The sequence below is a fragment of the Notamacropus eugenii genome, chromosome 6, assembly GCF_028372415.1.
Source record: "Notamacropus eugenii isolate mMacEug1 chromosome 6, mMacEug1.pri_v2, whole genome shotgun sequence".
NCBI lineage: Eukaryota > Metazoa > Chordata > Mammalia > Diprotodontia > Macropodidae > Notamacropus > Notamacropus eugenii.
Window position 1 is genome coordinate 307,603,445 of NC_092877.1, and position 12,363 is coordinate 307,615,807.

The 12,363-nt window shown below is 37.0% G+C and overlaps 1 protein-coding gene across 4 annotated transcripts in view; it reads right to left on the minus strand.

The window, feature by feature from the left end:
- Positions 1-2,476: 2,476 nt before the first annotated feature.
- Positions 2,477-12,363, minus strand: part of LANCL1 (LanC like glutathione S-transferase 1) — a 53,730-nt gene continuing 43,843 nt past the window's right edge. For all 4 annotated transcript variants that reach the window (XM_072617469.1, XM_072617473.1, XM_072617471.1 and 1 more), the window contains 4 exons: positions 8,277-8,459; positions 5,969-6,145; positions 5,393-5,465; positions 2,477-4,984 (listed from right to left, as the gene is read on the minus strand). In XM_072617469.1, coding sequence (XP_072473570.1) covers positions 4,908-4,984; positions 5,393-5,465; positions 5,969-6,145; positions 8,277-8,459 — 510 coding nt within the window. In that variant the 3' untranslated portion in view covers positions 2,477-4,907. The remainder of the gene's footprint in view (positions 4,985-5,392; positions 5,466-5,968; positions 6,146-8,276; positions 8,460-12,363) is intronic.

Sequence of the window (12,363 nt, forward strand, 5' to 3'; positions counted from 1 at the left end):
TACATATCACTTTCTTAAAGGTAAGAATTGGTATAACTGTATATTGATCCATAATCTTTTAAATATCAGGGAAAAATTGAAACAAGATTTTGGGAAAATGTAATCAAACTTCCTAAAGAATGCAAAATAATTTAAGGCTCAAAATTAATACTCTTTAATTTGGAAATTCTTGTCATTTATAGCTAGCCTTTTACTATAGCAAACTAGAGAGGACAAAAGCTCTTCTTTCATACAAAAATATATTTTACAATTATGCCTAGCGTATTCCTAAGTCTTTCCTCTTATAACTCTCCAATCCAATTTTCATTTAGGAAATAATCCACAGGACTAGGGAGATGAATTTCTAGAATTACAACTTCATTTATTAAGGACAGGATGGAGTCTCACATGTATGAGATATTCAAGACACTCTTTGTAGGCTGAGGGAATGAACTAGAGAACTTTTCAAAGGTTCCTTTACAATGCAGTTATCGAATGAATGTGTGCTCCTAAAATTAGTTGTTACCCTAAAGGCTTGTCTCAAAAAATATTGCTTCTGGAAAATCAGTTTTGGTTCACAGTGAAGAAGGTCAGAAACCTACCTTAGAGAACAGAGTGTAGAAAAAGGAGGGATGCTAGTATTCTTTGATCTGACTTTTGCCACTGAAATAAAATAGTTTGATTTATGACAAGTTTTTTTCCACAAAATACACATTATTATGGCAATACTAATAAATATTTATTGCGAATAATAATCTAAAATAATCACATATGTCTCCAGTCCTTCCCAAAACATAATGACAAAATTAAAGAGAAGAGATGAAATCAATTCATGGGAGGGAAATAGCTCTTCTAAAGACCAGTGACGTGTGTACAGAAACAGAGTGCTTTGACTTTGGAAGTACCATTATTTACCCACTGGAGAAAGTAAAAGTGTGATCAAGAATGCTTTTAGTAAGTACTTACTAAAAAAGTAATTACTTTTAGTAAAAAATTTAGTAAAAGTAATAATGGACTCCTGAGGAAATCCAGGAGAAGTAATTGTAGGTATACAAAAGATCACTTTTATAATTCTATTATCTGGTCAAAAAAACAAGGCATTGCTGGGATCTGAAATAAAAGAATACCAAGGTGGTAGAAGTGAAAAACATTTACTTTCATTTACTCACAGCACCCACTAATGCTAAATGTGCCCTTAGATCTAACTATTTTCACCTAAAATCCTACCTATCATGAAGTTTATAATGCCATATAATTATAACTGGCATCAAAGTGGGGAAAAGAGAAGGGAAAAAGCTCTAAAATGATAAATGGTTGCAAATTCAAATGACTTTAGGTCCAATTGAGACCTGGAGAAATTGTCTTTAAAAAGTTAATTTTATCTTGTGTTGAAAAATTAGCTACTTCAGTTTCTCATCACTGTAGACACTGGCACATATAAATAAAGGTTAATGCACACCTATAAGATTGGAAAACATGACAGAACAAGAAAATGATAAATGCTGGAGAGGATGTGGGAGAGTTGGAACACTAATTCATTGTTGGTGGAGCTGAGAGCGCATCCAACCATTCTGGAGAGCAATTTGGAACTATGCCCAAAGGGCTACAAAAATGTGCATACCCTTTGACCCAGCAATATCGCTACTAGGACTATATCCCCAAGAGATCATAAAAATGGGAAAGGGTCCCACATGTACAAAAATATTTATAGCAGCACTCTATGTAGTTGCCAAAAACTGGAAGTCAGGGGGATGTCCATCAATTGGGGAATGGCTGAATAAATTATGGTATATGAATGTAATGGAGTACTATTGTGCCATAAGAAATGATGAACAAGAAGACTTCAGAGAGGCCTGGAAGGACTTATATGACCTGATGCTGAGTGAAAGGAGCAGAACCAGGAGAACTTTATGCACAGCAACAACCACAGTGTGTGAGAGTTTTTTCTGGTAGACTTAGATTTTTGTAATAACACAAGAACTTCTGAAAAAAAAAAAAAATCCAAATGGTGGACCTCAAGGCAAAATGCCTTCCACACTCAGAGAGAGAAATATGGAAGTCACTCACATAATGTAGCAGATCATGTTTGTGTATGTGTATCTGTTTGTGTATCATGTTCTGATTTGTTATACGGATTCTTTCATTTATCTTAGTCTGACTACATAGCATGACTATAGTGAAAATATACTCAATAGGAAAGTATATGTAGAATCTATACAGAATTGTATGCAGTCGTGGGGAGGGAGGGAGGTAGTGGGGAGTGGGTGGGGAGGGATAAAATCGCAATTGTATGGCAGTGATTGTTAAACAGTAAAAAAAAAAAAAAAAAAAATAAAGGTTAATGCTTTAAATATATGTGCTGAACTAGCTTGGGTCTTGGGTCCACATAGAATACACAAAAAACCCAGACCCAGGAAAATGCAAATGAGCTTTCATGAAATCAACTTTAGCAACTGTTTATTGAAAAGTGCAAAAAACAGTACAGCAGACACGTAGCTAAACCAAACGAGCTTTATTCTTTCAAGCAGGACAATGAGCCAAAGGCAGATGAGCTTCGCTGTGCATTACATTTCTTTATTACTGTAACTGCCCACACAGCTGATCTGAAACCTTTCACCAGGAAGGTACAGCTTACCCACAGCACTTTAGAAAGATACATGGCTGGGGGTTACCCACAATTTGCACAATCCACAGAAGGACCAACCAGGAAATTGTGTAGTTAAGTGTTTTTAGATTCTATTATCAGCAGTATTTAAAGGTCCAGATTATTTCCACTAATATTAACTCTTTTTAGGTTGCATGTAAAAAAATAGGGATGTTAACATCAGGAGTTCAAGTGCCAGATTTCAATGGAAATAGCAGGTTTTTGTTGCTCTTGTGAGGGGAGGCTGGTCAAACAGGCACATTCTATTTTCCTATACTCTGTTTTTTTAAGCCCCTAAGGAGTTTTAAAAGGTTATAGAAAAAAAAGCAAGAGTCAAAGTCCAGTCTACCCCATTGACACAGCAGTAGAGGAGGGGGCCCATGAGCCAGGAGCTATGGGAGGGTTTGAGGCACCAATGTTTTTTTCCCCATCTAAGTCTGAAGATTCATAAAATGGTGAATTGCAACACAAATGTTTGTACTAGAGAAATATTTGTAAAGGTGCCTATTTTTGTTATTATTAAGTCAATGAAACAAGTTTTCATTTGTAATTTAACAACTCTGCCAACTCTGATTTGTGTTTTGTCTGCTCTGGGATCACTACAGTTCAGTACTCTTTGCTAATGGCTCTAACTTTCCTGCCAGTTTATAGTAATCTTAGTCTTCCAGTTAAGTATGGCAGCACTCAACTCATTTCTATGAAAGGTCAGGAAAAAGTCATACAGCCAATAATTTGGGAAAAAAAAAAGGCCCCTGAACTAAAATTTAGCAGAATTTCTATTTGTTACTGGGGCACTTAGAACAGACATATATGAACAAACCCACCATATTCAAATCAGTTGCCTAATAGGGAGAATATCAGTTTGTTCACGAGATTGGAACTAAGTGCGAACTAAGTGCCTAAGATTGTTCTACTATTTGTGTTGAACATAATCATTAGATAATTTGTTGCAGTTCTGTGTGATCCTTCATGACCCTATTTGGGGTTTTCTTGGCAAAGATACTGAAGTGGTTTGCAATTTCCTTTTCCAGCTCATTCTTACAGGTGAGGAAATGAGGCAAACAGGGTTAAATGACTTGCCCAGGGTCACATAGCTGGTCAGTGTCTGAGGCAGTGTCTTCCTGACTCCAGGTCTGGCACTCTATCCACTGGCACCATCTAGCTGCCTTCATTAGATAACACCCACAGCTAAACTGAACTTCTACAAAATGTTGTAGGTGCCTGTTTTCAAGTAGTTGGCTGGGTTTTCTTGGCCTTTGTAACAAAAGTGGGATAAGTGCTGCTCTGTTTAGTGAGATCGGACTCATACAACTTGATAGAGATTAAACTATTCTACAGCACTGGCAAGCAGTACTAGAGCCACAGTGATCACAAGGCAAATAAAATGGAAATAAAGGCTCAGAGAGGTGAAAAATTCACAATATATTAGTAAACAAAAACGTCTCACTGATCATATGGTAATAACAAAAATATCCACTTTTTAATAAGAATTTCCAAAATTCAGAACATTTTTCTAGAGCCAAAAATAATAAACGTGTATTTATTAGCATACTTTGAATTTTATCAAAGCATTAAAGTAAAATTTTTAAATTGATTATCATATTTTTAAGATTTTTCTACATTTTGGAGTTGTGCACAAATGCTAGCTTATATCCACTAATAAAAAGATAAGTGTTGACTAAATAAACTCTGAATGGACAATGCAAGATTTTATAATAAAGGATTCAGTATCCTTGGTCCAACTTGTGGCTTCTGCAGTTTTCCAGAGGAACTGTATCTCTCCTCCCCTCCCCTCCCCTCCGACAGTCAGTCAACCACACAGAAGCACGACTATGATAACATATTTTCTACAATCCAAAGGAAAATGAATATTTAAGAAGTGGTACTATCCACTAACAATTATGTATTAATCTTTAACTACAATTCAGTTTTTAGTACAGTAGTGAAAACTGTAACATTAAAAGTTGAAAAGCTTAAATAATGAGCAGCTTCTTGCAAGTTCTGAAATATCTGTACATGTGTCTCCAACAAAATACTGTATATTTCACCCCCTTTTAGGAAACCAACCATAAAATTATTTTCCTGCTCTTTTTAAACAGAAAATAATTCCCCAAAATACATTTGAACTGAACATTAGTGCAGAAAAGACCAATTCATTTTTACACAGAATTCGTTTTCTTTAGTTAATTAAGAAAGGTGGGTGAAAAGTAATGGACTCATTTAGCCCAGTGTTTGCATGGGTAGTGGTGGACATGCAGTGAGCTGTAGGGATGTGTCTGTATTTTTACATTTCAAAAGCTGGGAATCTGGCTTTTGTTGGAACAAGCAGGTCAGACAGGAAATAAATTGTTCCAGCCATTCCTGAAGAAATCAAAAGAGATAAGGAGTTATCATATTAAGGTGACTACGTTAGTATGGCTCTAGTTTTCTGCATTAGCTTTATTCTGAAATTAACGGCATAACCTTAGCAGAGTTAAAAGCATCTTTCCCTAGTTATATGTTGGCACAAGAACGCACTACAGCCATTCTCAGCTTTTTGGTTTATGTTTACAGTAGTGCATGCTCTAGTTTATCTGCTTATTACTCGTGATGTAAAGAAATCAAGAATTGGTACGGTAATTTTTTCTACTAAATGCAAAGGGGGTGAGGAAGGGAGAGGGCTAAAAAAATTAAAAGGACCAGAGAAAGTCCATTAGTTGGTGATGAAGCCTTGGGGGTCCAAATGCACATTTCTATTATGAAGAAAACTAGGAATGTGAAAAAGAATACCTTCAAAGAGGGAGAAAGGGGTGTCAGGAATCCTGCATCCATGCTCACCATAATCCAGACACCATTCAGCAAACTGGAAAAAAAAAAAAAAACAAAGGCCATGTCACATTACTCACAACATATACTCACTCAGATGACAAAACCGACTGAGACCAATTCTCAGCGTTCATTTAAGAAACTAAAGGATTCAGAGGGCAGATCATGGTGATTGAATGATCACCTCTACAAGGAAAGCTGAGAGAATCAATGAGCTGGCAAGCCAGAGTTAGTTCCGTTCTGTCTCTGCAGCCCCAGCCCTGAGGAGGGCACCTGCCGGGCTGAAATCTTCATCTCAAGCTTCTAGAAATTGCCAAAGGAAGAGAGGAACAAAAGAAAGCATCTCAGTCCTAACTAGATTGTTACAGATGATCACTTGTTTTATAAAAGGCAAATTAAATTAAACAAACTTTTAAAAGACTATTTTTAACTGTTTACTTCTGCAGAACCAAAAAAAAAAGGGGGGGGGGCAAAAAAATGAAACCAGAATTAGGCACTTGAAAAGACTTTTTTTCTTCTCTGGACGTTCTGAGTACCCACCTTGCAAGCTCTGTACAGGTATTTCAAGTCGTGGGTGACTTTGTATAATGCCAGGAAAGCATACGCATTGCCCGCAGTGCCATGGCACAGCCCATAGCCTTTTCTGAGTAACCCAAACTTCCAGATCACATCCGCGCATTTCAAGGCCTCATTAAGATACTTCTCCTCATTGAATACCTGTAGGCAGTTAGGAAAAATCCAGTTTTATTGTAAATGATAATTTTAACTTTACTGACAACTAAAATATATTAGATGAAAGAAAAAAAGAGCCCAAAAGATCTGGGTAACCTCGAATGATGGATAAAATCAAAGAAGATAAAATTTAGTAGACATAAATGCAAAGTCCTGAACTTAGATTATGAAACTCAGCTGCAAAACTATCAGTTGGGAGGATAGGCTTAGTTCTTAGTTTCTGTAAATGAGACCTCACAATTCTGGTGGACTGTATGCTCAGCAAGTCAGCAGTGTGATGTCATGGTCAAGAATAGCTTATTTTATGTAAGCTGGATTAAAAGAAGTGTGGTGTCCAGAATGAGAAAAGAGACTGTCCTGCTAACTAGACCATGGGTGGGGAACCTATGGCCCCAAAGCTATGTGTGGTCCTCTAGGTCCTCAAATGAGGCCCTTTGACTGCACCCAAGTTCACAGAACAAATGCCCATAATGAAAGGATTAAACTTGGACTCAGTCAAAAGGCCACCCCCAAAGACCTAGAAGGCTACATGTGGCTTTGAGGTTGCAGGTTCCCCACCCCTGGTCCATTTTGGGGACCTGGGTCCTCTGCATCCACCTTGGTGTGTTTTAGGTAGAAAACTGATAAATGGAGTCTCTTTCAGATGATAAGTAATCAGGGTGGTGAACCCATGCTTTAGGAGGAACAGTTGATAGAACTGGGGATATTTAGCTTAGGAAAGAGACTGAGGGTGGATGTGACTGCTCTCTTCAAACACGTGAAGGTCTGTCATGCAGAAAATGGATTGGGCTTATTCTGCTAAGCCACAAGGAACAGAACGATGATCAGTGGATAGATGCTATAAGGAGGAAAGCTTTTAGGTTTCATATAAGGAAGAACTTTCTAATAATCAGAGAACGTCTCAGGAGGTAGTGAGTTCCTAGACAACGGACATCACTGCACTGAAGGCAGACAATCTGACCAGGAGGTTGTGGTGGTGGCAGGGTACTCATATTCTAGGAAAGGGCTCAATTAGATGGCTTCTGAGGTGCTTTTGAACTCTAAGATTCTGTGATTCCAACAGTGGAAATGAGGGTTAAGAGAAATGGAACAAGAGAGAGGGTCATAGACAATGACAGGTCCAATGACAATGTGTTACATGGATGGTGGTTCATTTTACTAGCCCTCAGTGATTCTACTTATATTAAAAATGACTGTGACTTTGTACTTGCAAAAGGTCTTTTAGAGTGATTGATGAAGTAGCATTAACATCATCTAATTCATATCAAGCTCTCATCATTAGTCACCTTCCACAGAACACATGGCTGCTTTCTTCAGTAACAAAGATGCTTAGTTACTAGGAAATGAGGATGAGGTATATCCAAGGAAGCTTGTCTGTAGCACTTACTTCATATTTAGGAGAACACAATGGCATCATTCATACACCATTAAGTGCTGAATATTATACTTTATTAAAAAAGGAAGAAAAAACATAGTGGGCTTGCTGTATCCTTGCCACCTTTCAAATTCTGGCCCAAGAAGCAGAAACATACCCTCTAAAAGAGTGTTCTTTTCATACCAAACTGGATTTTATGAAAACACCAGCAGGCATTTCCTTTAGGGATGGATAGCACAGAGCAGAGATAAGGGTAGCCTGGGCATTCTGCATTCCAGGCAGTACTGTCTACAGATAATGAGTGTCTGTCATTTATAAAATACGTATTATGATACAGATAGATGCTTACCTAGGTACAACAGGCTAAGTATCCTTCATGGTGTCCTCTTGTTTGCAAGGACAGGCAAGTACATTTAGCACCACATGAGTACCAGGATCTCTGGTTTTTAATCTCAAGTTGAGCTACTGAAGTGTACCAGGAGACACTTTTAAAAGTCCCCCTTGGCAGTGACACTGACTTGATTGAACCTGAATCTCTTCAATTTTACATTAATTGGTTTCCTGACTTACATTTAGAGAAGTTATTTTAGTTCTTAGGTAAAGAACTTCTAAGAAGAGAGGAATCTGCTCATTGTTTCTGAAATTATTAGGAGAAACAACATTTTCAAGTTATTGAAATTATACTTTAGCTTAAAGTTGTTTCAACTGACTCTCCTAGTTAGGTAAGAAAGAAGTTTGTACCTTGTAAGCCTGGATGAGCATGTAGATGACCCCAGGGGCCCCATGGCACCAGTGGACAAGATCATCTTTAGAATCATTCACACATGGAGGATAGTTGCCAGAAGGAAATTTCAGCTGGCAGACGTAGTCTACGCTGGGCTTGACCACATTGTGCAACTTCGCTTGGCTTACCTGAAGGCTAGGCTATGAAACAAAATGATACTTTAAATCCAAATAACATATTTACACAATTTCCAAATTCAAAAGCAAAGAAAATTTACCATACACTTGAAAAACTCACTTCCTTAGACGTTTAAGGAAACACTTACATTCAATAGTATAGATATCACAACCATACTTACTCAGCTTCACTGCTGAAGGAAAATGTTGGGCATATTATTAATCCCACCTTTAAAAACACCACCACCAAGAAGAACCCTTTTCTTTCTAGGTCTGGGGAACAAATTTCAAATAGAAGTAAAATACAAGAAATACCATTAAGGCACGTGGGGTTTGATTTATTTTGCTTTCCATGTCTAGATCTCATCTTGTACCTGCAGCTTATTTCTTAATTTTGAAGAATGGAACATTTCTAATTAGACAATCAGTCCAGCTCTCAGGAACTGGAAAAGGATTGTTCTGTACTTATTATTTCTTAATATTTACCTCTGTCTAAATAAACATAACTTTTGATTCTAGGCTTTCAGAAGAATCCCTGAAGAGACTAGCTATTTCACAGACTTCTCCATGCTATTCTGCTCCCTAAGAGGGATACTGGATTTTAATGAAGTACTTCAAAGAAGTCCATGAGAACAATACATTTTTATCACAGGTTATATTTATTTTAAGACAATAAGAGGTGAAATGTCTGATGGATACAGATATGAAAGTGATGCATAACTTAGGACCAGAATCTTCTAACTCTTTTGTACATACTTCATCTTAGAATAATATGTACAGCTAATGAACAATGTCTACCTAAATGGAATTTATAGAATCCAATCACACAGGTGACATAAGCTCTTTTCTTACTCCACAGCTCTCAATTCAATGTATTTGTTCACTGACATCCCTACAAATAGTAAAGTCAAGTTCTGTTTTTTCTTTTGAAGAAGGGATGAAGGGAAATGAGGGACAAATAACACTTCATGATTATCAAAAAAATACTAAATTTTTTAACAAAAGCAGAACATCCCCTGCTCCCTACTCAGTCCCAAGTAGACTGCTCTCAAGTTTGAATTGTCAGTATTATCTCCCCAATCTCATACACAGTATGGCCCCAAACTAACATAATTCTGTTTTGCGTTGACAGGTGAGAACCTGGTGAAAAGAATCTTTTAGATTAAGAATAAAAAAATTTCGAATAGTTAACAATCTGCAAATGGAAAAATCAATGCTTGAACCACAGCATTGATTAAGTTAGCAAGAGAACTTAGAGTACCTGAAGATCTGTTTTTAAATGTCAGTATGAGGTCAATTGATATATTCTGTTTTGTGTGACACATAAGCCCAAGACTCACTTAGAAAGTTTTAAAAGAGTATATACTCTTCTCTCTTGAAGAAGGTCTATGGGCCTTTATCTACCTCTGGAAAGAGAGGCCACAAGAACAAATGCCAGAAAAAAACAAAATGATACTTTAAATCCAAATAGGCATTTATAATACTTTAGGAATTTCTAAATTAAGAGGCAGAGGAAATTTACTATACACTTGAAAAATCTGCTTCCTTAGATATTTGAAGAAGCATTTGTATTCAACAGCAAGAACAACCTTCTAACGATCTGCTTCACTGAAGGGCTGTGCTAGAGGGGATGTTATTATATTCCATTCTGCTACCTGACCTGCTGGAATTCCTTCTTGTGTGTTACCGAGTAAAACAAACTACTCCACTATGACATATAGTGCTTATGGACTGGCATTGCCTTTGCTAAAATCTTTTATCTTTAACCATAAACCCCTCAACTGTACGAGAACACCAACCAGTGCCAAACTAATTAAAGAAAGCTATGCAACTCACAGAGAAGTCAGTCAAGAGCATTTATTAAGAACCTACTACGTGCCAGGAACTGGGCTAAGCTTTGGGAATACAAAGAAAGACACAGTCACTCATCTTAAGGAAAGGGCAGGATCCTATTCTTCACATTTCCATGTGAATTCTATTTGTACCAAGTCTATATTACTTAGGTAGGTATCCCCAAATGCTATTAGGTTCTTGGACTTATTATACACATAAAATTTAGCTACTTTTTTTCAAGTGAGTACACAAAATCCATCAAATGCCCCTTAAGGCTTGTTATCTGAAACTATACTCAAGTAATGTGTGTTCAATTGTTTTATATTGATTTTCTTCTACCAGCAGGGTTTGTTTCAAGAGATTGTCCCTTATAATGAGAAACGATTTTCTCTATGCAAGACATTCACCAAAACAAGTGAATGCAATAGCAGGAGCATTTAATACATAAGTTCAAGTCACAACATTTTCAGTTTCTATAGTCCTGAGGAAGCTTTATACATTGATGTAATTTTGGTGACCTACCAAATTAAAGGTATAAAGCTTCATATGCAACATGCCTATTACACAATACATACACACTTACAGATACATGCATACTCACAATCCGTACAAGTACTGCATATGTGGAATATATAGGTTTATATATACATGCATTTTATATAATGCATATTAATCTAAACCATAGTTTCATCAGTGTAGAAGAAAGAAGTTTAGGGAACTCTTTGATGTAGAAATTTTCTCCATCAATATAAAATTACAATTCATCTGAGCTGTCCAGGGACATTGAGAGTTTAAATGTCTTGTCCTATGGTCAATGAACTATATGTGTCAGAGGGAGGAATGCAGGTGTTCCAGAGTCCAAGACCAGACCTCTATTCATTATAATATTCTGTTTCTTTCCTTATCTTTAATTAGTTTAAGTACATTAAAAAAAACTTACTTTAATATATCTAGAATAGTTTATTGGCATTAATGTGACACAAGGGTGGCCAATGAGAACATTAAATGAGTATTTGGGATTCTAAGAAACAGTCCGGGCACAAAGTTGTCCGGATCAACCTCATCTGTCTTCTTATGTTGTCATATTACAACTAAGCACTGCATTGACACATGTGGACTGATGACACTGGAGCTCTCCATGCTAGCCCATCTCAGGAAGCTGCAGATTTTGCTCTCTACACATATTATTAAATAACACAGAGAGATGTGAGATACTTTATATAGTTCGTTATTAAATAATACAAAAAGATGTGGAATTACAGAAACAGTTCACTGAAAAGAGAGCTGCCTTGTTATCAGTAACAGTCACATTCAGAACAAAGAGGAATCAAGTTAAGTATTCCGACTAGCTGCTCCAAATATAAAAGAGAAAAGAAAAAAAAAGATGTTAAAAACATTTCTCAACTTCTGCAAGTTCAAGTCACTATTCCACTGGTTGGCCTACTCTGATGATCTCGTGAAGCAGGGAATGGGAGGTATTTGTTTCCTGATCCCCAAGTCTCCAGCTCTTTCATTCTACAAAGTTAGGGCATGATAACTTTTCTGTTACTTTTGGGGGGGGGGTAAAGTGGGGTGGATGTGGAATGTACTTTATCCAGCTGAGGACCACAGGATTGTGAGAAATGATGCATAAACCTCTTCTCTTGACAGATCTTAAACCAAAGGTTAAGAAGGTTTCTGAGAAAAAAGGCTTAGCTCCTTGTCATATACTAGCTCACCAAGATGTCACTAGATTTTTTTTTAGCTTTCTAATTCAGTCTCTGCAAATGGTCTGAACAGGGTCCATTCAGGGCTGCCTCTTATCTATGAACCAGTTGCTTACCATTGCTGCCCGCAGCATACTAAATGCTCTGCCATGCAGATAAACCCACCAGCTGTAAACCTTAGGTAGGGTTCACTCTAGTGGGCTTGAAGAATGTTCACTAATCTAAGTAGTACTACCTAATCTAGCCCGGACTGCTCTCCATAATTCCTTATTCATAACCTCAGATGTCCGCAAAGGGCAATTTTAAACTCTTTTAGGTCTAAATTTTAGCTGCTTAAAATGTATTTAGAACATGGAAATTGAGGCCTCAAACTATATTATGAAGAAGTG